General features: G+C 38.7%; 1 protein-coding gene across 2 annotated transcripts in view; it reads right to left on the bottom strand.

The window, feature by feature from the left end:
- Positions 1 to 20,487, bottom strand: part of pdia5 (protein disulfide isomerase family A, member 5) — a 91,039-nt gene that overhangs the window by 6,536 nt on the left and 64,016 nt on the right. For both annotated transcript variants that reach the window (XM_053495929.1, XM_053495928.1), the window contains exons 9-14: positions 19,199 to 19,290; positions 12,481 to 12,552; positions 9,889 to 10,025; positions 6,286 to 6,356; positions 4,682 to 4,845; positions 2,337 to 2,467 (exon numbers count right to left, since the gene is read on the bottom strand). In XM_053495929.1, coding sequence (XP_053351904.1) covers positions 2,337 to 2,467; positions 4,682 to 4,845; positions 6,286 to 6,356; positions 9,889 to 10,025; positions 12,481 to 12,552; positions 19,199 to 19,290 — 667 coding nt within the window. The remainder of the gene's footprint in view (positions 1 to 2,336; positions 2,468 to 4,681; positions 4,846 to 6,285; positions 6,357 to 9,888; positions 10,026 to 12,480; positions 12,553 to 19,198; positions 19,291 to 20,487) is intronic.

The following is a 20,487-nucleotide window of genomic DNA, read 5'->3' as shown; positions in this document are numbered from 1 at the left end:
TTTTGCCAACACTGATGCTCGTTAAGGCATTGGACTACGGCTCGGAAGGTCCCAGGTTCAAATCCCATGACCACCAAGTTGTTCCTGTTGGGCCCTTGAGCAAGGCCCTTAACCCACAACTGCTCAGATGTATAATGAAATAAAAATGTAAGTTGCTCTGAATAAGGGCGTCTTCCAAATGCCTAAATGTAAATGTACACTGCCTGCTCAAAAACAACATAGTCATTTTAGAAGGGTTAAATTATTGAGCAAAGAAAACAACTAAGGAGATTTAAAATAACTGGAACTGGATTAAGAAACCTTTAACACATTATCAGAATCTGGGAGGATAGTGCTGAACTGTCAAGTTTGTTTAAACAATGGAAAAACATGAACAGAGAACACTTAAGCACTTGGTGAAGTTGCATAGTAACACAAATCAACACTAAAAACCATCTCTATCTTTAATAATGAAATTGAGAGCATTTTCATATGCACACAGTGTGAGGGGAACTCTAACAGACTAAACTGCTGCATAAGAAAACCACTCGTTAGTGAGACTAATCAAAAAACAAGGCTTCAGTTTACTAGGGAGCATAAAAATTAGACTTAGGAACAATAAAAAAAGGTCATGTTGAGATTGAGCCTATTCCAGAGCGATCGGTACATCAGGGTAAGAAGGGCAGAACAAGAAGCAGTGCACACATCATGCACAGGGTCCACTAGACAAGCCCCGGGAGGCAATGTTATGATCTAGAGCTGCTTCAGTTGGTCAGGTCCAGGCTGAGCATCGTTATGTTGGAATAAAATGAATGACCATGATATCACGTCAGTGGAGTTGTTCTTCCCTCGTGGCACGGACATATTCCAGGACTCATTGTCACACATGAACTGGCCACCACATTGTGTGCTGAAATCAAAGCTAAAGGTGACTGAATGAAATCAGAGTGTGTGACATTTTTTGGCCAGGCAGTGGATAATAAAATAAAGACAGATGTTGAGATAAATAATTGGTTTTTATGAATATTTTAATTAAACTAACATATATAATTGAATAGGAAGAGAATGTTACGTCATCTTGTCAAGGAATAAAAATAATAATAAGCCAGAGTAATAACTGTGTGATGAATATTAAAGTTTATAGAACATTGGACTGTTTATACTGTTAATACAAAATGTTCCTGCTATTTAATCTTAATCCAACATGGACAGACTGAACCATAAACGGACTTGTATTCACTGTAAATGTCTATTGCATGAAGAGTAAAATAATGACATAAAATTCTCAGCAGACACACACTGGAGGTGCTGCATTTCTGTTGCTGACTTTTAAAAGCTGATCTGATGGGCAAATGTGTGTACAACGCAGGTTGCACAGGATCAATTTTAGTACATAAACTTAAGAAGAAAGTTGTTTAGTAATTTAAAACGTATCCAAAAGTCCAAAACCCAAAAAGAACAAGGGACAGTAAACATGAAAGAATAATTTTTGCTTCAATATACATCATACATGATTTTGTACATTTATTACTGAGGTTACAGTATAGAGCACCCTTTAGACGATAAGCACAAATATCTTGTGCTGTTGTAAAACAAACGCAGGGTTCCAGGGAAGAGAAGCATTTAATTCAATAGCGGCGCGTTTGTAAATTAACTACTCGTCTGAAGGCATTCATGTTTTTACATTTTAAGAAACCACTTAATCACCCAAATCCCTTAATAGACTGATGTTACACTAAATATTACACAATTCCAAGAAAAGGAACAGAAAGTGCTGTTTTTGTAGGCAAAGTGAAAGCTCTCAGTTAAATCTCTGAAGGTTCTATCAAAGAAAGCTGAAGGCATAATTTGTAGGGGCACTGTATGAAACTGCTGCTGTAGCACACATACTCATTTATTTCCTTTTGCGTCTTTCTGTTTTTCATAAATATTTAGGACAATTTCCTAAGTGACGATATTAGAATGAAATTAAAGCTCATGCTGTGAAGTGTGTCACTGTAATAACTATCTGAGGGTACAATGACCTGCTGCTAGGCTTTTTTATTCCTGTATACGAGCATCCTATGATTATATGAACAAGTAATAAGTACAAGTAAAGCTAATTAAAGTTGTTCCAAAAAACAAAGGCGAAAGAGTTTTTAAAAAGCAAGCATTTTAAAAGGGATTGCATATAATAATAATAATAATAATAATAATAATAATAGCTACAGTATTTGGCCTTTTTCTAATGCTTCAGATGCACATTTTACTTTTAATTGACGCTTCCACAGTTGTTTTAATTTTAAACATTCAATTCATCCTAGAGCCACTGTACTGTAGTATCATCAGCATCGACATTAGCAAAGCAGACGACTTACATGGAGCGTAGAACATGATCAGGGCATGCTTCTTCTTCTTGAGAGCTTCCCTGAAGTCTTCAGCCCCAAGGTGACTCACGCTAGATGGCTTCTCCTCCCATGACTGTTCAGGAGGAGGGGGTGCCTGGGGACTGAGAGAAACAATTTAAAAAAACAAATCAGAATAAAGAGTGCAGATTAAAATGGCTATATTTTTTAAACAAACACTCACTTTATATAAAATATCAGTGCTCAAAACTGAACAAAGTATCGTGAATCATAAGGAGGAACACAAATATATATTATATGGGCAAAAGTTTGTGGACACCTGACCATCACACCATGATGTATGTACTGTACATGTTGAATATCCAGTTCCAGTTTTAGGTTCTTCTTTGCTGGAACCTCTATTCTAAGGGAAAGGTTGCTGGTGGGATTGTTTCACAGGGTCATTAGGGAGATGAGGCAGTAATACCAGGTCAGGATCAGTGTTGAGTGTAACGCGTTACAAAGTACTTAGAGTACTTGGATTACTTTTTTGATGTAACAAGTAATCTAACGCGTTAGGTCCGCCATTTAAGTACTCCGTTATTTAGTTTTTTTTTTTTTTAAATGTTATCCGTTTTTCAGACAATTTATGTAATCCGCGAGCCAGGCAGCAGCCTCCTCTGTTATTCCTGCTGTTATACCCCTAACTCACCCATGCAGCTTGACAATGTGAGGACCGGCGCGCGGAAAGATGGAAACCTAATCACAGCACCAAAACTCGTGGTAAATCATGATTCCGAATCATAAATTGCACTTACGGCCACCGGGTGAAATTGCGTAGGAGAGATAGGGGTATTAGTAGTTAACAGATTATGGGCCAAACTTCGCTGAGTGATGATGGTAGATCAATTATAAAGGTCCTGACTAAAACAACATGCATGAGGAATCACAAAGGAGTTTTCATTTTCTGCAGTGGAAAAGTACTCTAGTTACTTTTATCAGAAAGTAACGCTGTAATGTAACTGATTACTTTTTAAGGACAGTAATTTTGTAGTGGAATTAGTTACTTTAAAAAGTAACGTCCCCCAGCACTGATCAGAATGACTGGTACTGTATGCAGTCGGGGTTTAACAACCTTCACAAAACATGTCTTCATTGCTTTGTACATAAGGGCATTGTCATGCTGGAGCATATTCGAGTTTCCTTATTTTCGATGGAGAGAAACTGGAATGCTACGGCATACAAATCCATTCTATACAGTTGTGTACTTCCTGTTTTGTAGCAACAGTTTAGGGAAGAATAAGAAATATGTGTGACGGTAGTGTGTCCACAATCTATGATTCTGTGAACTAATGCCAACACATAAAAAGTCAAAAAAAAAAAAAAAAACTTGACTTAAGGCTACATTGCTGCTTGGCCTGACTCTAAACACACTGCTTACAAAAACACTTCGGCACAAATTACGCGTAAAGCATTTCAGTGCTGTGCAGAAATGGCAATAATGGACATTCTCATACTCTCATTTGTACTCGCATTCGTATTCACACTCATACTCTCACACTCAGCAGCAGCTTCTGTTCACTCTACAGGCTCCCCAGAGACAAGAACAAGCACAGTCCCTTTTTTTTTTTTTTTTGTTCAGGGGCCCGGACAAGTCATGTATGGAGTGATTGAAGTCAAGCACCACTGAACATAGACCCCAGTAAGTGACTAAGTAGGCTGCTTCCACAGTGACGGCCACTCTTTAGTCCACTGAGAGTCCGTGCCTGATGCCGGATTGTGTCGAGGTTTATACAGTAGCTTCTGCATTATTAGAGCCTATAGCACATGGAAATAACCCATGGACCTGTTCTAGTCTTCCAGTATGCATTTTCTTTTATTCATTCTGTATTCGACAGGAGTCCAGGAGGAAGACATTGTGACACCTTTTCAGTATTTATGATGACTTGGATCAAATATTTGTGTATATATCTACAGTAGACAGCAGTGTCACAGTTTGAACATGCAGTCTAGGAGGGTTTTATCCTCTCTGCCTCACCTTTCCAGAGCAGTCCTATTTCCCCAGGCAAAAACACACATCAGCCATAGACAGAAAAACAACAGCATTTACCTAAGCTTTACGTGCACAGTTGTTTGTAAAACATCAACACATTCCTGTATTAATCATTGTCTATTACAGTTGGAATTGGGTAAAATGAAGCTGGAGGTTTTGCCAGCAGTGACAGCATGTGGCTTATTTCAATTGAAGACCTGTAAATAAGTCAAATGAGCCTACTGTAAATATGTGGCTCTGCAAATATGGGACTCCCTCTCTAAAATAAGGTAAGACAGCTAAAAAAAAAAAAAAAAAAAAAAAAAAAAAAATCACATCAGCTCACTTCTGCAGCCACTCGATGATCTTGTCTTTGGTTCGTAGCTGTGGTAGAGTGTACTTCTCCTCTCCCTTCTCAAAGTACTTCACGGTAGGGAAGCCCGAGATCTTAAAGCGTTCAGCCACAGATTTATGGATGGTGGCATCCACTGCTGCTAACACACCTGGACTCTGGAAATACACATAGAGCAAACCATGTTACTTGCAAGGTATCTTTTCAGCACATTATTTAGCAGCATAAGCCCTTTTTAATACTGACTGATCTTTATGGTTGAGTAGATCTTCTGCACACTGTGGAGAAAACAGTTCAAGGCTGAGTGAGTCTCTGAGTTCATGCAGGTTTTGAGAAAATGAGTAGCAGCAAAACACAGGTAAAAAAAAAACCTTTCGGAGATGAGAATTCTCAAAATGTCACTGAGCATAACAGCTGGTACATTAGACATCTGCGAATTTGCATGTAATCGCCGAGGCACAGACTCCACTAAACCTCTGAAGGTGAAGCCGTAAGGAGATCGAAGATGTTTTTCCAGGACATCCCTTAGATGCTCAATTAGATTGAGTCTTGGAGACTTTGGGGGCCATGTTAACACTCGTTGTGTTCCTTGATCCATTTTTGAACCCTTTTTTTTTGGGTAGCAGGGAGCATTTAAAGGTTAAAAGAGGTCACTTTTGCAGCATTAACTTGCGCTGCAATTCTACTGGATAAAACTAGTGTTGTTTCAGAGTCAGTCTGACCCAGTCATCTACTGTAGGCTTCACGATTTAAGAGCTGGTCAAAGTTGCGCAAACCCTTTTGTTTGCCTACATCAGCTCGCTGCATAATATATTTTATATATGTCCCTTTACATTTTTCATATGGTAAAAGGATAAAAAACCTTAGTACAAAGTTACAAATATATCTGAAATGAAGATGCTGTCATTCAGAAGGAAGCAGGAACGAGAAAAATAAGTGAGCTCAGCTCACCCTAGGGAAAAGGGCGTAGCGTCTGGAGCACAACTGCTTTATTAGATAATGCGCAGCACCGGTAAGAAAGCCATTCTGCATGGTGCGGAGATAAGGACTACAGGGACAACATGAGGCTTTGGAAACTTTACAGGCCTCAAACTGCCCTGGAGTTTTAACTCTGTGGACGCACCCTACTAATCAGAACCTTATTCCTTCCACACACTCAAACACAAAACAGAGCCAAAAATGGATGTTTGTGAATCAGCCATAATCCTTGGGAAAAAAAACTGGGCTTCAAAACAAACCTTAGTATTACGAGCACAAAACTGGAGAACGAACACTGGTAGCATTGTAGTAATTTTTTTTTTATTACCTCTTTTTGCATGATGGCACATTAGAAGAGATTGTTTTAATTAAACAAACAAATTCGTCATTTTAAGGTTTCTATTTCTCAAACTCACAATTTCACACTTGAAATAATTTCATTAGGTGCACAATACCCATGTGCTCTCTAAAGCACGGTGATTCTATTTCCTCTGCATCCACATGAAGCGTAATGCTAGGCAAATATGTTTTACAGAGCGGACTGACCTGGTCCGGCTGGGCCTCATGTGGTAATCATTTAGAGTCACGAATTTTAAAGACTTAACAAAATGTGCACTCACATCAGCCTCTCTGTTGAGGACTTCAGCCGCTTCATCATATTCAGGTTTCATCTTCTTACAGTGGCCGCACCCTGGAGAAAACATACATCGCTGTCATAGAAAAGACTTCCATTGTGGACAAGGACATAACACTGTAACGGCCTTCAATTTAACACTGGCTTACAAACACGGTTCCTACCAGTGTTCAAAAGGTACAAGCATTTGTGACAAGTTGCATTGGCGTGTGAACAAAACTGGGCCATGAGCCAGCAAACACTTAAAATACTGAGCAAGAAAAAAAGGATTTTACAACTGAAACAGAACTGATTCGTTTTCTCTAAGGCAAGACAGAATGTAAGAAATATACCCTTTCTAACTTCATGGTCGTTCCTGATTTTGATTTCTTTCTACATTGTAAAGCAATGCTGAAAGCTTCCAGAATATCTTACTTGAACAGTTAATGTTGAGATGTATCTGCTACAGTACTTATGATCTGTAAAGGCTTCATAACGCGTCTAATACGAGGTGCTAAAAATTGGTGATTGTTTAGGCTGGTAGCTCTAAATAAACTTCTCCTCTGCAGCAGAGGTACGTTTTAGTCTTGCTTTCAAATGCTTGATGGGTGTTGCAAATGCACTGGACGGGATTGTTCTGGCAAGAACTATGCCAGAAAAGTTGACCTCCGTGTATTAAAAGAAGAACTGACTGTTGTTGTCGTTACATAATTACCTATCTCCATATGGGTTATTTTATAGTTTTGATATGTCCAGTATTGTTGTAAAATGTAAAAATTCTGTAGTGTGTGTATACCTACACACACATATATATATACACAGTGGGGAAAAAAGTATTTACTCAGCCACCAACTGTGCAAGTTCTCCCACTTTAAAAAGATGAGAGAGGCCTGTAATTTTCATCATAGGTATACCTCAACTATAAGAGGGAAAATAATTTTTAAAAATCCAAAAAATTACATTGTAAGAATTTATTTGCAATTTATTTGCAAATTATGGTAAAAAATAAGTATTTGGTCACCTACAAACAAGCAAGATTTCTGGCGCTCACAGACCCGTAACTTTCTTTAAGAGGCTCCTTCGTCCTCCACTCATTACCTGTATTAATAGCATCTGTCATCAGTATAAAAGATACCTGTCCACAACCTTAAACAGTTACACTCCAAACTCCACTATGGTCAAGACCAAAGAGCTGTGAAAGGACACCAGAAAGAAAACTGTAAACCTGCACCAGGCTGGGAAGACTGAATCTGCAATACTGTAGGTAAGCAGCTTGGTGTGAAGAAATCAAAATGTGGGAGCAATTATTAAAAAATGGAAGACATACAAGACCACTGATAATCTTTCTCAATCTGGGGCTCCACGCAAGATCTCACTCAGTGGGGTCAAAAAGATCACAAGAACAGTGAGCAAAAATCCCAGAACCACACGGGGGACCTACTGGATGACCTGCAAAGAGCTGGGAAAAAAGTAACAAAGGCTACCATCAGTAACACACTGCACCGCCAGGGACTCAAATCCTGCAGTGCCAGACGTGTCCCCCTGCTTAAGCCAGTACATGTCCAGGCTCGTCTAAAGTTTGCTAGAGAGCATTTGAATGATCCAGAAGAGGATTGGGAAAATGTCATATGGTCAGATGAAACCAAAATAGACCTTTGTGTTTGGAGGAGAAAGAATGCTGAGTTGCATCCATAGACCAAAGAACACCATACCTACTGTAAAGCATGGGGGTAGAAACATCATGCTATGGGGCTGTTTTTCTGCAAAGGGACCAGGGCGACTGATCCATGTAAAGGAAAGAATGAATGGGGCACTGTATTGTGAGATTTTGTGTGAAAACCTCCTTCCATCAGGGTATTGAAGATGAAACGTGGCTGGGTCTTTCAGCATGACAATGATCCCAAACACAATGTCCGGGCAACGAAGAGTGGCTTCGTAAGAAGCATGTCAAGGTCCTGGAGTGGCCTAGCCAGTCTCCAGATCTCAATCCCCTAGAAAATCTTTGGAGGGAGTTGAAAGTCCATGTTGCCCAGCGGCAGCTCCAAAACATCACTGCTCTAAAGGAGATCTGCATGGAGGAATGGGCCAAAATACCAGCAACAGTGTGTAAAAACCTTGTGAAGTCATACAGAAAACGCTTGACCTCTGTCATTGCCAACAAAGAGTACATAAACTATTGAGATGAAATTTTGCTATTGACCAAATACTTATTTTTCACCATAATTTGCAAATAAATTCTTTAAAAATTCTACAATGTGATTTGCTGGATTTAAAAAAAAAAATTATTTTGTCTCTTACAGTTGAGGTATATGATGAAAATTACAGGCCTCTCTCATCTTTTTAAGTGGGAGAACTTGCACAATTGGTGGCTGACTAAATACATAAGTGTATGTATATATACACACATACAGTACACATACATATTATATATACACACGCACAGAAAGTAAGAAAGGTATATATGTGACAGACAAGGGCAAAATATCTGAGTGTGCACTACTAAATGAATGAACTCTTTACATGTTCCAACTAAAACGAGATGATCATTACACTGATTTATAAACTGTAGAGATAAAAAAAATATAATAAACTAAAAGCACATCCTTCTGAGTGATAAATATCTAAGAAAGGCCTTTAAATTATATAAGAGTTATTTAATCTATGACCTGCAGAAGCACAATCTCTAATCTCCAAAGCAGTCATAATTAGCCTTTATTGAAACTAATGGGCAGCGTTCAGTTGGGAAAGCATTACGCTGCTTTTCTGAGCACTTCAATCTGGGAGCTTTTTGTACCTGTTATACATTCAGGAGGAGCTATGAACATAAACCAAGGATAACTGGACAAGTCATTATGGGGTCACTGACTCAAAGTGACCATGAAGCAAAAAAAGAGTAAATTTACACACTTCATAAGTGCTCTAATATTGCTGAGTGGGTTGGGTAATAACCGGTGATGGAATACTGCATCCTACAGCCTTGAGGATTTATTACTCATATCCTTAAGAGGGCCAGAAGAAGTTGTTAAAACCTGTCTGTCTCTGAGAATTAAACAGAAAGAGAGTGAAAATGAAACCTGTGCACCCTTCGGTCAGTGACGTAAGCATCCATTCATTTCTGTGTCAGTATTTTGACCACAGAGTGGAAGACAAGACAGCATGAAATTATTGAGTGTACTTTCATAGTGAGGAGAGTAAGAGTTATAGAAGGTGTGATGAAGAGAGAGGTGTGCGCATGAAGACAAGGTGGAATGTAGTCAGTGCTCGAGGACATGAATAAGCACTCCTTCTCTGATTTTAAATGTATGAGCTGCTGAAACAGTCTCATGCACATGAGCTTTAAAAAAAAAAAAAAAAAGCGCTTATCTAATAAAATACCTGCCACATTTTCATTATCAAATTCCTTTTTTCCCCATCCCTGATATATATATATATATATTTATATCTCTGATACAAAGTGATGCAAATAATGATGTTCCAAGTAACAGTCTTTTCAGACACTGATTGAGCAGCTCTGCACAAAGCGCTGATCTACTGCTATCTTACTACAAAGCTGATCCATACTTCAAAAACCCCTGTGTACATGAGACCTGACAAGGAGCTGAAAACTTACAGGGAGCATAAAACATAAGCAAGACTGAGGGATGTTCGTCCAGAAATGTGTCAAAGGACTCATCAGTCAGATGAAAAACTGCTGAGTCTGATTCTGCCCATGGTACCTCAGGGGTCTTGGGCTGAGGAGGCTGTGGGCTGAGAGAGAGGGAGAGGGAGGGAGGGAGAGAGAGAGAGAGAGAGAGAGTGTTAATTAATACAATTAATAAAAGGATAACCCTTCATATTAAAGTCCATGTCAATGAAAATAGTATAAACCTGAAAAGTAAACTCGAGTATCACATTATATCATGTATTATTATGTTATTAATAAGTCATTCTAGGTGGATTTCTCTTTAAATCTGAGCACACCAACAATGGTACATTCATGTTTAAAAAACATGTAAATAAATCTAAATACAGTTTTGTCTTATTTTATTTCAGCAATTTCCTTGCCGTCACTACTAAAATTTTAATTTTTCTGCATACAGTACGTTTTAGCTTGGCCAATATTGCCTGCCCTTACGTAACTGTATGGTAGGTAATGTCTGAGTAACGTCTCTACTCAGGTTTGGCTGGCTCCATGTTTTTTAATGCAATAAAGCAAATAGTTTGTGTGCTGGTTTTTGACACAGATGTTCCACTTTACTCTCAATTCTAGACATCTGCTTAGGAGTAATTTCACTCCATGACCAACAGACACTCAGCCACTGTGCGCATTGACAATTTTTAGTAATTAAGTGGATTAACCCACTATGACTGCAAAAAGGTATACAGCAACAGGCAAAATCATCTGGACAAAAATGGAATACGCTTTCCTTCTAAAAAGATGCATGTGACCTTCCAGTTTTTGGAAGGATAAAGGCAGCTTAAGTGAGCTTTAAAGTGCAGAGGTCTATGTGCACATGCTTTACAGGAAGATCTGTCAGCTCCAGCTGCAGTGTTTCATAAGAGGACACAGCAGAGTTTGTGAATCCAAGTATTTTTCTGCCTGTTGCCAAATCAAAGCCATGTCAGAGACATCAGAACAAATACTCCTGAGAGAGATGAAAAAGTCCACTTGTGCAATCAGTGGTCTTCCTGTAATAGTCCTGTAATGTGTTGCATAATAATTTTGACAGGTCACATGCTCGAAACTGGTGATAGAATTCTGCTTTGAAAAAAAAATCCATTTGTTTTGCAAAGAAATGTTACCCAAATATTGCATTGCTATGTTTTCTGCCCCAAGGCTAACACCACTCTCACTCACTCACTCACTCATCTTCTATGCCGCTTTATCTTGTATTCAGAGTCACGGGGACCTGGAGCCTATCCCAGGAGACTTAGGGCACGAGGCAGGGTACACCCTGGACAGGGTACCAATCCATCGCATGGCACACACACACATTCACACACACACATTTAGTCATTTGGCAGACGCTCTTATCCAGAGCGACTTACATTTTTTTTTTTTTATCTCATTACACATCTGAGCAGTTGAGGGTTAAGGGCCTTGCTCAAGGGCCCAACAGTGGAAACTTGGTGGTTGTGGGGTTTGAACCTGGGATCTTCCGAACCGTAGTCCAATGCCTTAACCACTGAGCTACCCACACACATTCATTCACACAGTATGGGCAATTTGGGAACGCCAACTAGCCTAATCTACATGTCTTTGGACTGTGTGAGGAAACCAGAGTTCCCAGAGGAAACCCACCAAGCACAGGGAGATGCCTGGCAGGCTAACATCAGTGGTTTTCAAATGTTTTGCACTGATGGACCCAATTGACTATATTCCTCCTTAGACTCCCTTGGAATCGACCCGTTTTAGAAATAACTATTCAACTATTGGGACAATAGCCTAATTTGCCTATTTACTAGAGAAATATGGCTTTTCTTTTCCTGAGCTTTCCAAACATGCAACACTTTTTGTTTATGGAAAGTGTCATTACATTTAAATTGGCATTATTTATAGGCTTATTCTTAGAGCAAAATAGTTAATTTTATATATATTTTTTTATTATTGAGATTTATATTGGATACATCCAGAACAAGTAGCTAGTCAAAGGGGAAATAATAAACTTAACAATAAACCTCCCAACCTTTATTTTACTTTCCCCAAACTGGGAAACACTGGCTTGGACAAAAAACAAAATACATCTGACATATTGATCATTTCTTTGTTTCAACTATTAATTAACATTATTACTCCTACAGTACATCATGTGCTGTCTGTTATGGTTACCCAGAAACTAAGGTAATAGTCATTTACTCCATGGGCTAAACAAACGTTAAAAAAAAGAAAAAAAAAAAGAAGGGGAATGCATCATTATATCTATACCACAAGGTCCACATGAGTGTTCAGACTTGTTCAGGTGTTTTATCACCAAGTGCACATATCGTCTGCTTGTCATAAAAAAACCTCCCTCGACAATGCACTCAATCAATGAAGCGGTGCCTAAGCCCAAGCCCTCAATATGTCTTCCACTAATAAAAACTGGCCTTTACACTTGCCTGAAGGCATACAAAAATTGCAAGGCTGTGTTTGTTTGTGTGTATGTGTGTGTAGTCAGTCTTTATCCTAGTTGGGGTTGTGATTGACAGGATGGTGCCTATAGACACAGGCTGCTCTACTCACTTTTTAAGCCAATCTGCAATGTCCTTGGCTGTGGCTCCATAGTTCTCATAGTGATGCAGGAACTTTCCCTTCCTGAAACACAGAAGAAATAATAAATACAAAAGAGTGTCTCGAACCTTAGTCCTGGGTTACCTTCGGAAATTATTACACAAAGTAACAATGGCCTATATTTGATTGCATACCAGAGATTTTTCACAAGCTTCAGAGAAAACAAATTACATAAACCCCGAAGAGACTTGTCTATTTAAAGAACCCAGACTGATAAATTAAGTGGTGCTGCAATTTATTTTTCCATCTCAATAAAGCTTTATTAGATGCCACAACATATTTGAAGTGGCACACCAATGGATTGTGTTACAAGACTGTGGCTCCTTCTGTGGCAGCAAAGATAAACATTTTAAATGAGTGCCTGGCCCAAAGCTAATTAATGCATACTTCTCAAAACATCTAGCTTAATCAAAGACTTCATCTAAGAGGCTTTTTCACTAATCCACATTAACACTGCAGACCAATAAACACTTGTTCAGAACTGTAATCTGGCATTTCCAAAGGAGGGGGGAAAAAAAAAATAACAACCTCCGAGTAATTTAGTTTAAACCCAGTTGTATGCATGAGCACATCTGTATGCACAGGTAATGGTTCCTTTTATCTGCTCTGATTCTGAGTTTTCTGCCACAAATAATTAATTTGAGGCAGATAAGAGTCATGCGAGTGAAGGAAGGGAAAAATGCCAGCATTACTTTGTCCTTTGTAACTGTCATTGATCAATGAGGATCTGCATGCATCATGGTAGTGTATCAAAAAAAGCCCAGGAAAGCTATCAAACTGCATTAGTTCCCCTGTGTCAGATTTAATATTGAGACAGATGGAAACTGTTCACTTATCATGTGTATTGGGTTTGGCCTAGCATGACCTTGAAAGCCGTGAGGCAGTGTGAAACGTGTGTGACTTTGCTCTATCCTTAAATCCTCCAGATGAGCACTTTGTAATAACTTCTATCCCTTGTCTGCTCTGTTGTGTGGCAACAGAGGCGCTTGGGTCTAGGAAACCGAAGGTATCATGGCACTTTTACAAGTCATTGGACAGCACACCAGATGACGCATATTTCAGATTAAGGGCATAAGGACTGGAATTTGTTAAATCTATAGCCCAGAGAGCTCACAAATGGAAACAATTTCTTCAAAATGTACATTATTGTCAAAAGTCTTGAGCCACAAGTCATTTCTTAATATTTATTTAAATTAAATTACATAGATCATATTAAAGAAAAGAGAACAAATGCTTTACTGTGACCTAAAGTGCCTAAAAATTTTCAACCTGAGTAGCAACCATATTTCCCCTCTTTTTTGTTCCCCCCATTAGTATTCAGCATAATCAGTATACTAATCCCTGGCCCGATCATCTGTCATCATCTGTACCAGTAGTAGGTCAGGTACAGGAACTGGACTGAAATTGAGAGCCAAAACTTGTCAAAAACGAGAGCCAGAAAGTCCTTTAAGAAGCCTGGAGAACTATACCTCAAGACTACATTAAACAACACAGGACAGCCTGAAAGCAAAATATAAGGAAAGTGCAAGACATTTGCACAGTACTATACATAAGACACAAGAAGTCTTAAAAGAAACTACATTATGGGTAAATATGGGTAATGGGTAAATGGATATGCGTAAAATCATGAGCTGCATACGCACAAAAGTTCAAAGATGTTAATGCAGATAATAAAGCAATTTTGAGGATTCAGGCTGCATTTGCATGCACTGAATGCTAAATAATAAAGTGACATCAGCTTAAGCTTTTATATCCAACTGTCCCCGACTCAAGGCCAAAACACTCTAAAAGACTTGGTTACAAAGACATGTCAGGTTTAAGTCAAATCAATTCAATTCAACATTGAGAATCCTCTTCAAGTCGGATATTGAATTATTCAGTGACCATTTTTAAGAAACATGTAATACTGAAGTTGATGGTTCAGAGTGCAAGAGAAACTAAACAAAAGCAACGTCTGGAGTCAAAGAGCTGAAACAAAGTGATGGCACTTAGCTCCCGGAGTCTCATTACCGTAAGCAATGACGCTGAGCGATCGTTAGCCAGCGACTCCCCTCGGGGCAATGGCTAATGGCTCGTTGAAAACAGATTGGGAGGAGAGTGGCGTTTAATTAGCCCTTCCATAATTAAAATGGCACACATTTAACATTGAATGAGCAAGTGTCTAACATTAAATGAAAGCAGATAAAGTTGACCACACTGTGAGATACAGCATGGAGTATAATATCTTTTGCACAAGACACTGCTTAGGCACCACATGTGGTGGTAAAGGCAACAGGCGACATTTACAGGTTTTTTTTTTTCTTTATCTTTTAAGACATCATTAGATAATGCTTCCTTCCTTCGGTGTAAAATATGTAAAGACGGGCGTTTTAAGAAAATAAATAGCAGTTGCTGTGTGGTCCTTAGTGCACACATTGAGACATATTGACCTCACACCCCATAGACAAGTTTATTTTCTCTCATTAACTGATCAAGGCTTTGCTGGCACTGGGAGGAAGATGAGGGCAGGAGAGTCGTTCTCGGGAGAATCTGCTCAGTGAACAAACCTCAAGCTCCTCAGTACTTGTTTACTGGCAAAAGTTCTGCATTAAATCAAGCAGAGTTCACGTCAAGGCTTCAGACTTGGCTAAAGTTTGCTGTCTCATTTCTTCAATCTATAGTTATTATTTTATAATTACATTCTTAATATATATTACAGTATTACAGAGATGCCAACAGTGCAATACACAAAAGAGAATTTTACCACAAATGCTCAAATAGATTTATCCAATGCACATCCAGCAACAGTAAAAAGAGGGCAAGGCAAAAGTCTGCACTGAGAAAAAAGAAACTAATTAAATTGTGTACTGATTCTAATCTGTTGCATGTAATTGAACTGAGGCGGCGAATTCTTGAACTTCTTGCTAAAGCATGCCAAATTGTTCTAAATTGAAATTCTTTTTTATTTTTTTTGGTTGCTCGACTCTGTGATGTCACATGTCCTAATTCCCACAAGTTGACCATGCATAAGTTAAAAAATGTTAAAATGACTCCACTACAAACAATGTCAAACTGAGACAGTAAAAATGCTGGTGCATGCTCAGTGGCACATACACAGAGGCTCACGAGTCTTCTGCTTAATTTAATTGTATTCTGAACAATAGAGGCTTCTTTTTCTTTCTTTTTCAAACTCGCACCAAACTGTCTACATACTGTCACAATTTACCTCCCGTCTGTTACAAAGCACCGCCTGCACTTCGCAATTTGCTATGAAATGTCAAAACTTGACAAGAAATACTACAATTTCTCTCAAACCACCTTCATGACCTGAAATGATTTTATACTCATGGACCAAATAAAAGCCAACCCAATTTCAGATTTTTTTTTATATTCAAGTCCTGTCAGCTCACTACCTCGATACCCCTGTTTTGGATACCTTCTTATAAAAAATTTCTTTTTATTAACATTTAAATCTAGATGGTACAAAAGTCTGTCATATTTCATATTTCATAGTACAGACAGCATAAAATAAGCACTTAGCAAACAGGTCTAGCGCCGACTCTTAAATCTCCCCATTTAAGTGCAACTTGGTGGAAATAAAGCGTTCTACCAGCCTTTGTAGTGCACTACATGGTCAATTCAATATACAGCCACTCAGACTAGTTAAATAATAGAAAATTGTAAGAATTTTTAGACTCTGTGATCCATTACGAAGATGCTCGAACCATCCACAGGGCCGCATACCAATCATCCTCTGCTACAGTGTTGTTTTTTTAAGTCAGAAACTACATTTCAAACTTTCAAGCATGCTCATGAAATCTTTTTGACGCCTAGGATTTTTCCTGCACTTTCCACTCTACTAAACTCTGACGGTTTTCCTGGTGAAGGGCTTTCAATTTTCTATGTGCACGATATGGTTTAGGCTCAAATTCAACCTTAATCATTAGATTATACACAGCTCAGCCACAGCTTTACATACACCACGGCTAGGTGAATTAAATATCACAGGGATCAATTATATACCAGTAAACTGCTGACAGGATCACCCAAGGCTCATCATGCTTGCCTGTCCTGGCAGATCCCACAGAAAAGACAATGTAGGACAAATTTCTGAAAAAAGGCCAACTCTAACTATGATGAAAAGGTCATCATAGCCCACTGCGTATAGGAGGACGAGCAGACAAAGAGTTTAAGGTTGTTGATTCGGCCTCCAAATTCCCCAGATCTTACTTCAACCGAGCATCTGTTAAATTCACCAGACGGTCTGCAACCCACAGTGCCCAAAGGAATCCACGCCCCGAGGGACGAAGGCTACCCCAGTGGCACAAGTAAAACCTAAACTATATTGGCTTTTAATTTTATTTGATTTCTGAAGAAAGAAAAAAAAGATTCTAAATAAATAAATAAATAAACAAACAAAAATTTCTCACATGAACTGAGAATCAAAACCAGGTTGCTGGCATTCTGTAACAACCGCACAGCCGCTGCACTACTCTGCCAACATCCTCGTGAGATTTCCTAATCTAATTGGTTTATGTTAATACTACAAGAATTTATCACGCTCTCTCTGCATAATTCAATCCAGTACTAATTAGAAACCAGTTTAGCTTCAGTTTACTACAGCAATGAAATCACAGTTTGATACTGTATGTGCATGTAAACTAAACATATCATTCTCTGACATCTGATTCTATTTTTAGTGTGCCGTTATTGGTTACAGGCGGCACGAGTGGTGTAGTGGTTATCACTGTCGCCTCGCACCTCCAGGGTCCGGGTTCGATTCCCGGCCAGGCTCGACCCCCGTCTCTGTGCGCATGTAGTTTGGTGGGTTTCCTCCGGGTACTCCGGTTTCCTCCCACAGTCCAAAGAAATGCAGATTAGGCTAATTGGCGTTCCCAAATTGCCCGTAGTGTGCTCTAAAGTCTCCTGGGATAGACACCATGCAGAACACAAGATAAAGCGGTATAGACGATGTGTGGATGAGTGATTGGTTACTGCACGTCTTGCCTTTTATTTGCCACTAAACGGGTCACAGTTCTACCTATACGTTTTCCTTTGGCTCACAGACAGCTGCTTTAGCAGTAAAAAGCAGAAAAAACATCATTTTCATGTGTCTGACAAAGAACTGTAGTAGGGATTCAAAAGCTCTGACTAAACCTTAAATGTTGGCCCAGCTTCTGTAACGAATATAATGTAAAAGACAATAAAAAAAAAACTTAACTTGTTTTTAGATACTTTTTTTCTCCTCTCATCATCGTCTTCTGGACATTAATGTTAGAAGTAGCTGATGTAAAACAAGTCCATGCGCGAGTCAGAATCAAACCTGGCACTCTCGTTACCACAAAAACTAAATTGCTTTCCCGACTCACTAAGCACATGTGTGTCTGAGCAGCCATGATTGTGATCTAACGAGCAATCTTGACAAAATAATCTATATAGAATCTTTGTGCTGTAATGTGTGTGGTCATGTTGAGTAGTTCTACCATGCATTTCTAAACCACAAAAGCAAGTCCTCTGGGTAATTAGCCTGTCCCTGCAGCAGAGCTGTACTGTATATATGTGACAGTAAACACATAATGCAAGGACAATAAAGCCTATTCCAATGCATAAGCCATAACCATGCAGATTTAACAGAAAAACTTTTCCCTTGCTAATTGCTGCACGTATCAGTTGTTAAAAACGGGTACAAAACACAGTGACATTTTATATAATTAGACGATCTGTCTGAGACTTCTTCACAATCATAATTTTTTGTTTTTAATTCACTCTTCTGTATATGCTTATTAACCCCTTAAAAACCTAGAGGCATATTTTGCATTGCTATGTTCAATGAAATAAATATAGCAGTCAGGATTGTGCAGTATACGTCTTATATAATTAACTCTATAACCATGACCAAGCAAAAAATAAATAAATACCATAGACACATATAATCATATGTTTTTTTATGGTTGTTTCCAGTTGTTTTAATGACCAAAAATAATGAGCATTTTGTCAGTTCTATATTTTTGCAGCATCATTCCCATACTTCTGTAGCGGTAAAATTTACATATCATAAATTTATGATAACTTTGGTGACATATCCAAACACCCAACACACAGTCTGACACCTGAAGCCTGCTTCGTCGTCAAACATTGGTTTCCATATAAGTTTTTTTTTTTTTTAAATCAATCATCGACCAATGTCGTGTTTTCAGCATAAATCCATACTGCTTGAATTTTAAAGATTAAGCAGCATGACAGCAAATGTAACACTCGATACCATCTCTCCAGATGTTTTAATAAGTTCTACTTTAACTGCTGTCATCAGTATGTGAACAGCACTCTCTGTTATTCTTCAGTTCTGGTCCCTCCTTGCAAGTGCCCTTCAAAGTAAATATTTTATGACCGTATAAGCCCTAAGCACTTTATTGCCTGGTAAACTTCAAGTGGCTTATTTTGATATTACCTGCTTATCCTACCTGTCCTATCCCCCCCACACACCCCGCCCCCCACACACACACACAAGGGGCATGTTTCTCAGGGCTGAGACAACAAATCCTTCCCAAATACCAACCACTAAAAAAGATGCCAATGCTTATGCTAAAGACTGAAGGACAGAACACAGGACTTGTAGACATGGTTTATGAAGGTTTCACAGGTTTATCCTGTAATACTTAATCACAGAATCAAATGATAAAAACAAGCTTACTCAAAGTAGCAGAAGGTCGGATAGCCTTTAACATCAAACTCCTGTTTAAGTCCGTCAAACTCCGCCGGGTGGATGTTCATCCCTGCCAAGACCTGCAGCAAGACAAGAGTAACAAACGATCAAATAAAACAAATCGGAACTCTGGGAAAATGAAGACGAATGGCTGTATCCTGGTGGAAACAGAGAAGAAGTGTTAAATAAGAAAAGCATCAAAGTATAGCCTTCAGTGAAGTCGGACATGGTAAATATCAAACTCCATGTTGGCATTTCAAGGTCTTGTTTTAAGTGCTTCTTTCATGTCAATATTAAGTTCACCCTTATTTAGTTGTAGTAAACATTACATTCCATTACTTGTGTTAAACAGGCTGCTTGTTTAAACTTGAGCAGTTGATCTGGTTTTGAATATATTTATGGACACCACGTACCACTTGGGTTCAAACTAATCCTCCTAAATGTACCCCGGACCTCCAGCAGCAGAATCTGTGAAACCTTTATTCAGCAATATCCAAAGCTCAGTACGCCACTTAGACACCTAAAACATGCAATATATGAACACCATGCTCTCCCTCTGGCAATCCAATTTTTCATTAAGGGTGAAAACTCAAAACAGCATCTAAGACAGGGAGGATTTTTAATCATGTACAGAATAATCCGCTTGGGTCGTATTTTTCGGGAATTATAGTGAGATGCTGGCCAAAAGAGGTGTTTTTGAAGGGGTTTATTTATTGACTTGGCCATCTGTTTGTGATGTTGCCTCACAGCCAGTATGCGGCATAGAATTGTGCTTTTCCTGATAAAAGAACGCCTATTATAAGCACACAATTTGCCTGTTTACTGAATAGTATTTTATTTTTCCTGGACAAACAGCAAAAGTTATTTTCATAAAAAAAAGCAGTATTATAGAGCAAAAAGATTCATTACAAAGTAATTGAGCAGGTATTCGAGCTCAATTTAAAAATAATGCATGAAATAAAATCAAATAAACATACACACAGCTTCAAAGAACAATTTAAGACTTATCTCTTGCTGCTCGCATGCATTTAACTGTACAGTGAAATATGTGTATGCTGACAACTGACTTTCTGCCAACTCCATTTCATTTCTTAAACGCTATCGGCATCCTGCAGACACGCATGCGAAAGTACAGGAAGTAGCAAATCTCTTCCTAGCTGTCCACATTTGCAAGCTAGACATTCATTATACAAACTAAACAAACGGCTTACTTACAGCCTGCCTGCATAGCCCACTGTTCATTCAGCGAATAAGGGAAATACACCATGCTGCAATTA

The sequence above is a fragment of the Clarias gariepinus genome, chromosome 5, assembly GCF_024256425.1.
Source record: "Clarias gariepinus isolate MV-2021 ecotype Netherlands chromosome 5, CGAR_prim_01v2, whole genome shotgun sequence".
Lineage (NCBI taxonomy): Eukaryota > Metazoa > Chordata > Actinopteri > Siluriformes > Clariidae > Clarias > Clarias gariepinus.
The sequence above is the reverse complement of the archived record's forward strand: the minus strand, read 5'-3'. Positions and strand labels throughout refer to the sequence as shown.